Raw genomic sequence first — 15,692 nt, 5'->3', positions numbered from 1 at the left:
AGATCTTGCTGGTCATATTTAACAATTTTAATAAAAACATTATTCCAAGATCCCACTCATAGTTGGCGGAGCTAATCAATACTGAATGAATGAATATTATTGCTATTCTCATGATGGAGAATGTCTTTATCAGAGGTTTATACAGAATGCACTGTATATTGCATGCAATCGCAAGTCTAGAGCCCTTCACTAATTGGTCCGAAAAGAAGACATTGGCCCTCATTACGACCCTGGCGGAGAGGGGTTTACGCCAGCGTAATGCATGGCGTACCTCTCCGCCAGATTAGGACTTTCCGTAGCGCCATGGTGATTTTTACGCCCGGATTTTCCGGGCGGAAAAATCCATGGCGCTACGGGTCCCCTCGTTAATTACGCCACCGTATTCTACGGTGGCGTAATTAACGCCTTCCCCACTCCCATTATACCCTATGGGGCAAAAATGGGAATGGGGAAGGGTAAATGGGGATTGGGGACTTACCGCCCCGCCAAGGTCGGAATGGGGCGGTAAGTCCGCCAACCCCCATGGCGGAGTTGGCAGCTCTGCGCCATGGTCCATGGTGCAAATTGCACCATGGACCTCCGCCAGGGTCGTAATGAGGGCCATTAAAATGAGGTGGGTAGGCTATACAATCAAAATCATGTTGCTATTGCATTTCCTATTACTGATTATTCCTAGCTTGACAAAGAGAAAGTGTTCAAAGTATGTGAATCTGTCAAAGGTCCACTGGTGGGAAATAATTTCTTTAGAATGCCAAAGCTGATAAAGATACACCCGTATGTTCCCAGGGAGAATCAATCATTTGTGTCAAAAGCCACAGTGAATGCCTAGGCTACAGAAATGCGTTCTACACTGGCCTCACTACACATATTCTAACCAGACTACAGATGGCTCAGAAAGTTGCTGTACGGTTAGCCACACCTCCACAGAAACTCAAATACATACTGATGTCAATAGAAACCTTTACTGTCTCTCCTAAAACACAATTATTTTCGTGCACCCCAGTTCAGCAAGTCAGATCAGCTGAAAATGAAATTAGCCACATACAGGTTCGCCAGAAAAGGCAATAAAAGGTGTGGCTCATTTGGGATTTGAAGTATGCAGCCAACTCTAGATGGAAGTGTATATTGACACTGCAACAGCTCGCTTGTGAAAAGGTTTGAAGGTCCATCTGTTTGAGTAGTAGATGGCCCTTTCCCTTTATTTCCCCTCCTAATGTTTTTCTCCTTATTTGACTCCTTGGAGCAGTAACAAGTCAAAGCCAGTGTCTATAGGCAACATTACTTTGTTTTCGCATTAGGTAAATGCACACGATCCCTCAGTAAACAGTATTCCATTATTTGATTGCACAATAGAGATTTCTTTTATTAAATGCTACACTAAATCTTATCAAATTTCGTAGCCAATCATTCTTTTCTTTAAAAAAAAAAAGCAATGCACAAAATCTCTTCCAACCAGATAAACCCATGGTACAATCCGTAATGAATCTGAAGACTGAAAATGGTAGGAAGATGGTGGAACTTGTGTCAATGTCCTCAAACAGTCTTAAGTCGCAAACGGTGGTGCTGAAGGGTTGTGGACACAAAACATATGTATATTTTATTTCTTTAGTCATAATATGATAGCTCGGTATCATACTATACCATGTCATCAACCATGCAATTATCTGGTGTTTTTTGGTGTCACTAGAATATGAACCTGAAACTGTATTGCTTTTAATGACAAAATATAATTTTGCAGCCTCATGTGAAGCACATCACTGTCTTCTGACAGCACTTTAACCACTGTTTATTTTGTATTTTCAACATTGAAATTGCTTTTGTCAATCGTGTCTTCTCTCTCTTCCAATCAACAGACTTTTCAGTAGTTTAGGAGAGCTCCATACTATTTCGCAGCGGAGCTACGGGACCACCTACACCGTCCGGCCTGGCAGCCGCTACCCAATGACCCGGCGTTCAGCAAGTCCAGTGAAACCCAGTGCGGAAAGGACAGAAGCCTTGGGCGCTGTGCGCCCCTACTCTCTGACCCCACAGACCATTCTCAAATCTTCCAGCCTCTCCATCCCACACGAGCCTAAAGAGGTGCGGTTTGTGGTTCGTAGTGTAAGTGCGAGGAGTCGATCTCCTTCTCCATCACCATCTCCTGGACCCTCCCTGCACTCACTACACCCACCGCGACCCTATGTCCAGAAGCCCCTCCACCTGTGGAGCAAATATGATGTGGGAGACTGGCTGGAGAGCATCAACCTGGCAGAGCATCGTGATAAGTTTGAAGACAATGAGATTGAGGGGACACACCTGCCAGCATTGACAAAGGAGGACTTTGTGGAGCTTGGGGTGACACGGGTCGGGCACCGGATGAACATTGAACGAGCCCTGAAGCAGCTAACAGACAGCTGACCGGTGTCTCCCGAAGTGACTTTCCCATGGGTCACTTCACAATAGGATTCAACATTTTTATTTCTATTTCTACATCTCTAAATAAGGAAGAAAAAAGTGATAGATTTATATTTTGATCCGTGCTATGAAGGAAGAGAAGGTGAGTTCTCACACCCAACGCAAATTGGTCCACTCTCTCAGACACGCACGCACTGTTTCTGACCTCCGAAAGCCCCTTCGCCAGATCAGGTCCCACCCTCTGGAACAAGAATGTTGCATGGGATAAGTCAGTTTCCCTTGGGGTGGGTGGGTGACATTGCTTTTTCCATGGTTTTCGATGGTCCAACTTTGAACTGCTTGTTATGTCCACCACCCTCCTTCCATTTCGGGATAGTATATTAATGCTAGGACCTCCTACTATTCTAAAATCCGTCCGACTCCAGCTCCGCTCCCCAAGAGGAAATACAATCTCAAGAGGATATCAACCTGCCAGAGTTTAAAGATGTCATCAAAATTGAAGCACCGAGGGACGAAAACAACTTGCTGGCTAGTCCAATGTGGGAGAGGGAAAGTGAGGGAGAGGTTCAGTGATGTACATTCACGTAATTTACTCAATGGACCCGTTCCAATTTACACTGAAGCAGCAGTACTACCAAAGATCATCACATAACAAAACGTAGTTTTTGTGGAACTATTAATTTTCTTGTCTGTCTTGTTCCTATGCCAAATGCATACAATTTGAGGTGTTTAGGATGTAAGCCTATTCTGACCACACTCTTGTGTTAACAAGTATTTTGCTTTATGCAGGTTCTTCTGTTACTTATAATGTGTTCATACCTGTTGGCACTTCCAGCATCCTACATGAAGCAGCCATGGGCCATTTAATTGGAATCTAAACTGCATGGTATATTCTCACTCACTCTCCATAAGGCAATCTTGTACTTTAGTCCACAGTATCTAGCTGAGAAGAGATTTTGTAAACTTAAAATGGCTTCTTCTGTTAAATGTCACAGGATTCTGAGAAAACATGATGTGCATTGGTGTTCTGAATTGCCCCCAGCATTGACTTTCGTATTTAAGTACTGCTGCTTCAAGCTGTAAGCAGGACTGGTATTTCCTTGCAAAGTATGTCAATTGGAGAGAGTGCTTGGAAACCCTGTTTTTTCATACACTAGCATGCAGGGACTGTGGGAGGGGGCAACATGCATACAGATTTATTTCAGTTGATATTCCAATGTTATGGTAGGAATGAAGGGAGACTATTAGTTAAGGGACAAATAGATCTATAATATATGGTATCTGTGTATTTAAATAGTTTAGCTGAGATTGAAATGTGAAGCTACATGCCTTCTCCAATCAACATTGGCACTCAATTCCATTCGTTAGATTTGCATCTTTCTAATCAGCTTATATATTTGAAAAAAAGGGTAAAGAATAAATATCTATATATCTATATCTACACATATATATATATATATATATATATATCAAACAAATTTTGTTACAATTCTACTAAAAGCCTCTATCTATCGACTTCACAAAATACTGATGGGAAGATTTATTTCCCTGCGATGCTAGTGAGTTTGGGAAGGCATGGGTCGGAGGGGTGGGTGGGGTTTCAGTTTTCTCTTGCTGAAAATGATATGGGGAGGAAGTCTATTTTTTTTTACTATTTACCAATTCCCAGAATTGGGAAAACGTGTGATTAATCTTGATAAAACACTGAGCTCTGATCCTGCTGAGAGTCCACCCGCCTTCAGGGCTGGACGGCTAGGTAGGGAAGAGGTGTCTCCTGTGCTTCCTTGTCTTCGAAATCCTTTGCAATTTTGGGCACTTACGGGGCAGTCAGACTAATGGTGTGCTGCTTCAAAAATTTTAAAAGAAATATGGATTGAAGAGTGTTTAACCTCCTATAGCCTCAAATCTAAAAAAATTAAACACATTTAAATATGTAATGTACTACATTCGAAATTACAAAATTCTTTGGGGCCAACGTACCTCTACAGCACGGGCCACAAAATCAACAGCAGTGTGTGAATGCCCAAGAAACGTTTTCTGTGATGCCATAGTAACATTTAGCTTATGTGCGCATTGCTGTGCATGTGCTGTTACCATAACATCACAGAAAATATGTCTTTACTTCTTAGCGCTCCACAGATGCTTTTGCAGCCAGCACTGGGGAATCTTTGAAACGTGCCAGCTGCAAAAGGTTTTGGTTACAAATTTAGCTTTCAGCTTTTGTTTTACATACCCATGGAATAACCTTTTCCTGCAGACAGTCAGCGCAGATGTATTATAGTCACTTGCTCAATGAAGAAATTAAGGAGAGCGGCTACTAGGGTTGCATCCAATTGTACCTTTATTTGGAAATGCTTAATTTTCGTCTACTGATGGGACCATGAATCTCTCCCGATGTCTGAAATAATTTCAGACTAGGTCTTCCACAATCACACAGGCGAATGGAAGTCACTGGATATGTGACATGCAGCAGAAGCTACTCGAAAATTATAATGACCCCTATAGTTTATTTAGCTAGCCACTGCATGGCCAAAATGGCATCAGCCGTTAGAGATTTCCAGAAATCTTAAGAAAAACTGTGATAGCAAATGCCAGCAAATCTACTGCAAAGAAACAGGAGTCACGCTTTTTTAAAACTGTATTTGTAAGAATACGTGCAATCATGTGAGTTAGGTAGTAGCAAAACTGCTCCAAGTTAACGTGGTTCTTTGTCACAATAAGCACTTCCACCAGACCGATGACTGCAAAAAGAATTGATTCGTCCTGCAGTCAATGTGGTTATGGGCCTTTAAAAGTGAGTCTTCTATCTACAAACCTTTACAATATGGGGCACTGGCAGTTTATGAAATCACACTATTGCCAAAAGTTTTAAATGCATCAAAACGTGGTCCTATTTCTCATTCAGGCCCATAGAAAGCAATGTGACCTCTTGCCTGTGAGCGTTGTTAAAGGCAAGAGCTGTGACGGGTATGCGAATGCAAACAGCAAATTGTAATGACTTGTTCCTCTGAGAATAAATTCCAGCCAATATGTAACACAATTGGCTGCCATCCAATGTCATGCACTCAATGACAATGGTATATTCCCACATCTAGCAAAAAGGAATTATGCTGGATTTCAGAAGCCAGAAATGTTGGGAAAGTATTTATAACACTGTCTTCCCTGCTTCCAAGCATTGTAGGCATGGATGCAATATCAAAGACAAACTAAATTAACTGGTGGTGCTAGTACAAAAGGCAATAGTAGGACCATTCCCCAAAACAATATCTTCAATAAATAATGACCACCAATGACAATAAACACTTAGGTCCCAGAGTACTGTCCCTTTGAAGAGTCCTCTGGAACACTACAATCTGCTTAATTTTTTTGAATAACCTGAACTCTGTTTTAGGTTACAGCTGTCCTATTCCGTTTGTCTATCTGTCACCACCCATTTCTTTAAGCAGGTAAAGTAATCTTCTGGAATAGGTTGAGCCCAGTACCTCTGAACAGTCCTGTGGAACACCAGTTTGTTCAAACGTTTGGAATAACCTAAATGCTTTCTTCTGGTTCAGCAGTATCTTGGAGAATCTGAAAACCTGCTTGTTTAACAGTCCTCTAGATCATCACAGATTGCTCCTTTCACAACTCTGGACCGACATCCAGCATCAATATCCAGACAATTCGCCCTATGTTCCAGGCCGTGGGATCTTCACCTGCCTTCTTCGCACCACATGTCCTCAGTCTAGCGCATCTGTACCACCCAACTACCCCATCTCCTACAAATAGCCAACCCACAAGTTAAAATACCCTGCCCCACTTCATCAAAACTCTTAAGAGCCAGGTTTCTGGCTTGAAGCCAGACCTCCTCACCACACTGGCCTCATCTTTCTACATCCTAACCCAAGCTCCCCCTCATCACTCATAAGCAACCGATTGAGTTGCATGCTCCTCAACACCTTTCTCTCTACCACCTGGACATCTTCCACCTGAAAGTAACCTGGTTCACTGATTCCTGCAAACCCCATCCTCAATGAGATTATCCCGCCAGAATTCAACATCATGCCCAAAAGCAGATCCTCTGGTACAGGAGGCAGCTTTGCCTTTCTCCAATTATTAATCTATCCATGTCACAGCTGTTGATCTCACCCTCTCCATCCCATCAGCAAGTCTCCTGATAAAATGATCCACCACATCAATTACAAATTCCATATCTTTGTATACCTATGGAACGCAGAAGGGCCTCTGCTCACTTTCAATGACATCTTTACTGACATCACCCAACTCCTGGCTTTATATTCCAACCTCTCCATAGTAGGAGATTTCAATCTCTGGGCAGACCAACTTAATTTTCCAGGTTCCAGCTCCTTCCTCCATAACCTGGCTTGACCTCAAACTAATGGTTAATACACCCATAAATATCTAAGGGCACATTTTGAATCTGCTACCCACCACTGACTCTCTAGCAATCTCTTGTTTTGACCCCATTTTGTGGTCTGACCATTTTAGCATCTTATTCCCCATTAACCTCCCCTCCTCTTCTTCTGTCCATCCCTGTCCTCTTACCTACCTAACCACCAGACCCGGGAATAAAAGTCTCTGCTCAATCCCTAACCTCCATTTGTATGTTTCTCTGACTCCCTCCACACTCCTGACTCATAATCCCGCTCTCTGGTACCACCTCAACAACTCTCCTTCTCTCTGAACAAAATTGGCCCTTCGAAAAAATAAATGAGATTCTCCCCAATAAACTTCAAGCAAAATGGCTCAAACCTCAGCTTCTGCAATGTGAATACCAGCTCCTTAAGCTGGAGTGCAAATGGCACCCTTTACATTCTGCAGCCAAAACTGCCTATCTCTCCCACCTCAAACCCAAAAAACCTTATTAGGAGCAGACAAAAAAACCTTGCTGCAAGGATATGCTATGCCCTTAACGCCTCCAATGAGCTCTTTAAAATTCTCTTGCTCCACCTCAGGAGAGACAACCACATCACTCCTGCCCAATCTTCCCTCCACTGCATTCCTACCCACAAGAACATTACTTTAAATCCCTCGGCATCACACATCATGTCTTAACAGGTTATCCCCCTCTTTCCTCTCCTCAAAACGTACTAACACATTCGCCCCGGAAAAGCCTTCTTCGTTGTGACTTTGGTACTGTCTTCCCTATCGATCAAGAAAATGAACAAGCATCTGTCCGTCCACTGAGCTATGAAAACCTGCCTTTTACTACAACATGAATTCCTCCCCCACCGCAATTTTACAACCTCCAGTGCCAACAGACCACCTCGGTTTTGCATGTTATGCTTTATAAATACTAAACATAAAAGGATAAAAATAAACAACAAAGATTTTGAAGTCAGAGGATTTTACGCACTATAAAAGAAACGTCTTGGCGTTAGAGGGCAGAGGACTTTCCTATCCATGATCAAATAGATGTTTACATGAGAAAAACATTTCTGATTCCAATATAAAGATTGTAATGTATCCCATCTGATGGCCCAAAAACGGCAGTTGCATATAACTGGCTCACTCGCCACAGATCCCAGGAAACACTTTACTATAAGACACCTCTTTCTCTATCCTATTTACAATTTGCAGCAGCAGTGTTTGGTCAAATTAATGAAAAGGGTTGCAAAGTTCTCTTTAGACCGTTACTTACTTCCCGAAAAGAACTGTGCAGCATTTGTACTTGTTAGATCAACTCCAAATGATGTATCCCTTCAGAGGCAGAAGAAGCCTGTGTAACCCAGTCGAGTTGTCTAACTTGAGATTGTGCTTACCTTACTTAAATGCGTTTTACTGTAGAAACCAAGCAAGGTTAAAGAGCTTGTAATAAGTAACAATTGCCACTCCTACCTGCAAACCATAAAGGGACGCTAGCCATATTATTTGGCTATTATGTTTTCACATGCAAGAAGACTGGGTGATTTGGATTGGTGTAGGACCTGGTACTCCGTCCAAATTCCCCTTCCTACTTCCAAAGTATAAGTAAGGGTAAAAGTGCATAAACATGTTGATTGCCACTTGAAAAGCACTTCTGCCGTGCATGGGATTTTGAAAATGGAATGTCTTAGTAATTTTATTTTCTGTTTTCCAAGGTGGGTACCGGTTCCCTCCCCAAAGTTCATGGGGCACAGTGGAGGGGCATGGTGACACGTGCAAAGAACTCTGTGATGGAATAAAATAATCTGGTGCTAAAAGAGGGAAGATGCAAGTTTCCTCCAGGGGTCTTGTCTCTTTCCCTTACATCTTAACCTTTATAAATATTTCATATTACGAAAAATACACTGGTGGCGTATTTGTGCGTTATCAAATGAGGTTTGCTCATGTGTGCACTGTTGTTGTGCGTATGAAAGGGAGTAAAATACCAGTAAAGTCAGTGCCTTGTGGTCCAGTGTCCTCCTGGGTCACTGGGGCACTTCCTGGGGGGAAGAGTCCCAGAACATATCCCCAAGCAAACAACCTGCCAAACTCAGGCTACTACTGTTGACCGAAGCCACTGCACTTCCTTATGAGACCAGGTTTTTTTTCTTTGATCCCACATGAGAAGGTATGCGAACCTCCTCGTATGGTGATTAACTGTTTGGAGTGTTCTAGAACTCCCAGTTTCAAAATAATTGCATCCGGATTTCTGACAGGAAAACACATTCAAAGCATGATTCTAGCAAAACTGCACATTTTTCAAAGCAGTTTAACAGTGATGTAGACAACTTTTTCCAATAAAAATATGTGAAAAGGATAGAGATCCAAGAATTAAGATATAAAAAGGCTATAATGCTACACAGTGCATAACACTTAGGCCATCATACTCCAAGTTAACATGTATATCCACGACCCATGTCAAGCCCCAAAGCATCCTCACAAAGTACAAGTATTTTATGCAGCATTCTCTGAACTACAAATAAAGACTCACAATACCGTATCAAAAATGATAGAAGGCAACATAACACGTGTCCTAAAAAACCACAGTTTATGCAAAGCCCATCTCTTGCTGCAATCGTTACCTCAGTATCATTCCCAGAGCACAACCTGTTCACACCAAACTTACAGAACATGTATCACTAATAAACAGATCAGAGTAACACCACCAACATCATCTCACAGAGAATTCTGCCCAACATCAGCCTCGTGAAAGATACTTTATCCAATAACCAACTCTCATATAACATACTACTCCTCCGAAAACATAGCTCACACTGCCTCTCTACCCAAGACACATCCTAGACTTGTACTCACCCAACATCTATCTAAAAAAGTATATCCCAATTATATCTATTTCAAGCTACACACCACCCAACACTGCCACATGAGAAATAGCCACTTGCTTGTAGTGATAGTATTGTAGCATTATAATCTTCTAAAGATTCATATGTGTGGTTAACGTTTTCAGATGATATCAGTAAGGATCCCAATTCTGTTTTGAATAGTAGTACATTATGTAATAAATCAAAACCTTAAAGGTTCACACGTTCAACATCTTCAAGATCAATGTGTAGTAAAGGTCTTCTATTCCTATCTCAATAAATTCAATAGGGAATGACTAGACAACATAACTAGCTAAGGGGGCATGACGATGGGAAGATTCAAACATTGTTAAAGGCTGGTTTTGACAGTCATCTTCCCACTTGAACACATTATAAAGCAGGGGGAATCTAATTAAAATGAGCTGAAGCGGTGAGCTCCTGCAGGTCGAAATTTATGAATAGCTGCTTGGCCACCTGTCAGTTCATTGTTGAACTTGAGTCAGGAAAAGTATGTCTGGAAAAACTATGGATAAACCTTCAAGTAGTAGTCTTATAAATCTCAGCTAGTGGAACAAACCATGTGTACTGCTGGAAGACTTGCTTTTTTAAAAATATGTTATAAAGGCACCTGGAAAAAGACGGTTAGGTTAATCATGGGGTAACAGAGTCTGTTGCATGCATCTATCAATTGGGTTAAGAAATAGCTTTTCATTTGGCAGCACAACTAAATGAAACACACAAAAAAATCAGACTTTACCAAAAATCTATTTCAATTGGTCTATAAAAACGGTACCTAAGTGGCCTTTTTTTGGCACCAATGGTGTGTTAAAAGAATAATCTGCTACAGTGATAAGATTTGAAAAATAGAAATCAATGAAAGTATGAAATGCCAACTGTAAGGTAAACCCCTTGCAACTACCCTCGCAAAGAGGGAAAGAGGTGAAGTTTGACCTGGTTATATGCTTGTATGTATCCACTGAACAAGCAAACAAATTAGGGGTATGTAAATCACGGATAGACATGAAACAAATTTCTTACCTTTCAAACCAAGGCATTTTCTAGTTGAGGATGATCGTCAGGCTGATTCTGTCTTGCAAGACGCCTGTTTTAACTGAAAATGTCCTGCAAGGTACAAGAGAAAGGTGAAGAGGTTATGAGTACCAAATATGTCTAGCCAAAGTTGAAGATAAAAGTTTTTTCAGACCACTTTGTGAATGTGGTACAGCAGAGGTCTAGAAGTGTAATTATATTTCTGCCATCAGTAGACCAGAAAAGTGTCATCATCCATTCTAGTTGAAGAAAGATGGACCTCATGCTTCCAAATGCACCATATCATGTTTTCACAAATAGATCAATTGTTTTCATACTCCAAGAACACCTTCCAATTGTTTTTGGTGTGCTTAAAGATGTCTGCATATGAAATAATTGTTTTTATGCATGCCAATTCCCTTAAAGCTATTAGTTGTGTTATCTAATTAGATGTTAATAGTCTTATTCCATACTAATGGAGTATGTCTTTAGACGGCTAATCTGGCTGCTGGCAGCTCCAATACACAGCGGCAAAGATGTTTTTCTATTCTTTTTCCAGATATCCTGCCCAGTCATATAGTCCATGCCCATCTAATCTGTTAAATGATGCATCTTCAAACACTGACACATGATAATGTGTTCATCTAAGTAGGAGGCCTTGCATGAGCTTGACCTCCTCTGGGCCTTACAAAAGTACAGCTAATAGTCCCCCTGACCTTGAGACACTTGATTGTTTAAGCAATGCTAAAATGTTGAAGACAATTTCCAGGAAAGAAGGGCAATGGGCATGCATAAGAATGAGGACAAGACAGGAATCATTATTGTTTTTTGATTGGCAGTGACAAATCATCTTTCACTGCAAAAGTGCGGACAACATGGATGCTTATATCCCCAGCAAGACAATTGTGGTGGGTGGAAATGTCCACACCCTACCAGAATCCTTTAATTGCTGGTCTACACTGCCACTGTCTTTGCTGGTCCCTTTTCACTGTCGGGACTTCAATGATTTAATTTGGGAATTACGATATATGCTTCCTATGGGAAGTGTAAGAGTTAAAGCACGGACCCCACTCATTATATGAGTAACCCTGTGAAAATGTTGAATTTAAAAGGGTCCTAAGAAGCTGAAGTGCCTTTTGTTGACAAGGGTTGGATGTATTGTCTCACTGTTTATTGCCAAGCTGCACAGCTGTGTGCCTTTTGGATTGAGAGAATTAAGAAACACTGTTCTTGTAAAAAGACGTTTATATTAACAAGTCCTCTGAACAGGTATACAGTAGAATATCTACTCTTTTGAGGTTTTCAGTAACTGATTTAAGGTGGTTGGTGAACATTCAAAGCAGTTTTTACCTTGGAATGTGAACTTACAACTAAAAAGTGTTTTTCTCCACTATCCACAAAATAACTTGCCAGCTGATTGACCTGTCTCTTACAGAGGAAAATGATCTATATTCAGTAAGCATATGATGCCTATTTCTACAACCCATTAACAATATATGGAGTTATAGATGGGTAGCTATCAACTAGAAGGGCTCAGAGAACCCTCTGCTGAAGAAAGAGAAACAACTTTGAGGATTTCATTTGGGAACTGAGGTGGAACACCACTTAGTCAGAAATTACCATCTATAATTGCATGTTGTTTATGACCCCCTTGTGTCCCTGTGGAAAAGCAATGCAGGTGTTTATATTGGATTCATAAGCAGACTACACACACCATAGAACATACTAAATTGCCTCTCTGCTCGCCCCGAGCCACCTAAAAAGGAAAGAGACTGGCAGAAAAAAATGCTGAATCCACTTGCTGAGATATGACAGCAGTTTATTACGAATCCCATAATCATCTGCCATGACATCACAATCGGAGGACAGCATTCAGAAAGAAGTAGTTGACATTGGATACTGGATATAGAAGCCATCCAAAACAAACATATTATCCCCTCAGAAGCAGGAAAGAAGTAAATAAGTGGATAACTCAATCCCAATTAATTATCCAAACATTCAAAACGAAAATGTCAAGATTGTGCAAATGAAATGGTTCACAGGATGTTATCTGTGGCTCAAAACAATTTCTCATAATCTCCAACTCTCTCTCAGTTCAGGGTTAGCTCTTATGTCAAAGGCTCGTTTTTCTCATTGTGAACATCGTTATTATGTCCGCTGCTCTACAACTCCACATTCTAGGTAATCTTAGGGTGTGTATATACTTTGCAGCTCTAAAGAAGGCAATTAACACCCTACAAACATTAATAATGTCTTGATCCAACCCCATCCTCATTTACAAAAATTATTCAAAAACCAAGTTTCTCTTATATCAACACACCACTGCACTTCCACAAGTACATACAATTAAGCACCTGGAGCCCATTTGATTCAGGGGGCATGTTGATATGTTTGAAAGCAGTTCGTTTTGAGGAGCATGCATCTCAGCAACCTCCGCTTCTTCCTATATATTGCTAGTAACCACCAATTCGATAGATGCAATGGTCAATAAGGTATCTGATTACGCTTCTGAAGTGTTTGTCTTGGGTGTATCATTTATTTGTGCAGTGGTCCTCTAACAGAAAAGGACTTGATAATTGCCTCTATGTACTTTTCCATGTTATTACTCCCATAAATGGAACCTTTCACCTTACCAAAGAGGGTGGCATCATTAAGGGAATATCACTTAGCATTGCCTGAACCTCGTGTCCACCACCTGACAAATGCAGCCACGCATACCTTCACAAGTGCACTCCAGTTGACATTTGCCTAGAGACACGGGTAGTATAGCTCAGTGGCAACGCGCTCGTCTTGGTAGCAAGGTGACGCAGAGCAACATAAATTCAAATCCCGAATCCGCACTTAGAAACCTATTCGGTATTATGCGTGTTATAAATAACCAATTATAAATTATAATATGACGTTTGCCACCAGGGTCTATAGGAAGTCTTAGGAAGTCTGACAGGAAGATGATTTAACTTATTCTTGGGTGAACCTCTTGAACTTGCCCACCTTCTGAACATAATTTCATAATTCACTCTAACTTCTCTCAATTCTCTTGTTCTAGCTAGAAAGTATATAAATTGTATTTGCAGTTAATACATTTCTTCCAAAAAGATTACATTCTACCAAGCAGATACCTTAATTTGCTTTTAGAAGCAGATACCTTCATTTGCTTTTACATCTGTGAGCATGCTGGGACCAGATTCAAATCCATTTAACTGTTCCTTGCTGCTAGGATGATCGTAATGAACTTACACAGATGGGATAGATATCATGGGCACTTTATTTATTGTCTGACCTACAATCACATACTGAACCTCAAAAGGGAGCCTTCGTGAATGGTGCAACTAGTCGTATTTCAGCATCCACAATTGAGATGTGAAATGTAAATGTAGAGTGGACTATCGGTTGGAGGAAATTAGAGTATTCTAGTCCATTATCTACGGTAATTTTAAGTGTTTTGTTAGCTTTCAGCATTATACCCAAGACTTACATAAGGTATTAGGGTGTAATTTGTAATGCTTTCATAGACATCTCCTTCACCCTCTAATAGAAAGGAGTTTCAAAATGTCGAAGTAGCTATTGAGTATCACCATGTACCTCCGTCATTTACTAAGGGAAATGCCTTATCTCTAGGGGCCAGAGTTTGTTCAGCTTCATGCCTCTTTGCTCTGTGTCCCCTGGTGGGCACCTGGAGATTGCCATAGATGTCTCCCATCATCGACTGTTGTGTCTGTGCTGCTAGAATCCTTAGTGTCAGTTAATGTCAAGCCACCAAAATATTTGTTTAATTCAGCAGAACATTTTGATACTATCTTCATTGGCAAGGATGTTCCTGGCAAAAAACATTTTTTAAAAAAATGTTTTTATTTGGTTTAATTGAATTAACAATTTTTACAAAAGATTAAATCATAACAGATTAAATCATAAAAGATCCCTTCATCCCCAAAGAGAGATCCAACTTCTTCAAGCGACAGAAAGATGGGTCAGCTCGTTTTGTTCATCAAAGTCAATAGTTAGCCCCCACAAGGTCTCATGAGTAGCATTCGATGAAATCTCTGAACACTCGATGGATCTAAGAGGTGGTCTGGGCTTCTGATTCACAAGAGCCAGCAGGATCCCGAAGGCTCGGGGGGCAACTCTTTATTTGTTTTTAGACTTTTTGGTCTCTAGACCTCCTTCTGTCATCTACAGTGTTTGTCCAAGTCAATGTTCTTAAAAAAGGAGATTACCCCGATTACACAGCGAGTGTCATCACCGTTTGACAGGATCCTCCACCAATCATCTTCTGTTAGAGTTGTAAATGCTGCCATCGTTTTCCCCAAAACTGTATTTCTTATTTGATGCGTCCCGTTGCAGCTCAACAGCAGGTGTCTGCTTGTTTCCACTTAATCTTTCTTGTTACAGAATCTGCACTTGTCTGTTATGGATTGTTTTCTTATAAAAAGTTCTTCATTTGCTTTAAGTTGGTTTAAGCGAAATAACAGTAAAACCCTGCTATGAGTTTTGTCCGGGAATTTTTCCAAGTAACTTCTGATCTCATCTAATTTCTTGGCTGTTGTACGGAATTGTTTAGTCAAACACTAGTTGCTTGCAATCTCGTCCGTAGCTATCCAATCTAGTTCAAAAAGTTTTTTGGTTACACTGTCTGGGTTTGTTAGAAGCTGTTCTGCCGTGACATTGATCTCGTTCAGTAGGGTGATGTTTTGATTTTTCCACTTTGGCAGCGTTTGGATGTTGTCCTTTTCCATTTCTTTTCCAACCAAGTACAAGGCTTTTGGCTTGATGTCTAGTAAGATTTTACAATACAGCATCAAATTGTTTCTTTCTTTGGTGACTTTAAGAGAGGGAAGACACAATTTGCGTCTAATAGAAGGTATATGAGAACTCTTTGAAAGCCCAAGTACTTGCCTCCAAAAGTAGCTCTCCAATTTGATCCAGAGTTCTTCTGGGAGAGAAGGAATAGCCTCAGTTCCGTATAGTATAGCTGGAACCACCTTTGATTTATAAAAGGTTGTTGCTGGTACAAGCAAAAATCTACCATATTTTTTATCAATGATT

At 40.8% G+C, this 15,692-nt stretch overlaps 1 protein-coding gene across 5 annotated transcripts in view; it reads left to right on the top strand.

The window, feature by feature from the left end:
* SHANK3 (SH3 and multiple ankyrin repeat domains 3) overlaps positions 1 to 15,692 on the top strand; it is a 3,072,962-nt gene that overhangs the window by 2,854,706 nt on the left and 202,564 nt on the right. For 4 of the 5 annotated variants that reach the window (XM_069629466.1, XM_069629463.1, XM_069629465.1 and 1 more), the window contains one exon: positions 1,854 to 8,661. The exons of the other annotated variant lie outside the window; for it this stretch is intronic. In XM_069629466.1, the coding sequence (XP_069485567.1) occupies positions 1,854 to 2,397 (544 nt within the window). In that variant the 3' untranslated portion in view covers positions 2,398 to 8,661. Of the gene's footprint in view, positions 1 to 1,853; positions 8,662 to 15,692 lie in introns of those variants that run through there. 5 annotated transcript variants of the gene reach the window in all.

This window comes from Ambystoma mexicanum, chromosome 12 (genome assembly GCF_040938575.1).
Source record: "Ambystoma mexicanum isolate Mex_15411 chromosome 12, UKY_AmexF1_1, whole genome shotgun sequence".
Lineage (NCBI taxonomy): Eukaryota > Metazoa > Chordata > Amphibia > Caudata > Ambystomatidae > Ambystoma > Ambystoma mexicanum.
The sequence above is the reverse complement of the archived record's forward strand: the minus strand, read 5'-3'. Positions and strand labels throughout refer to the sequence as shown.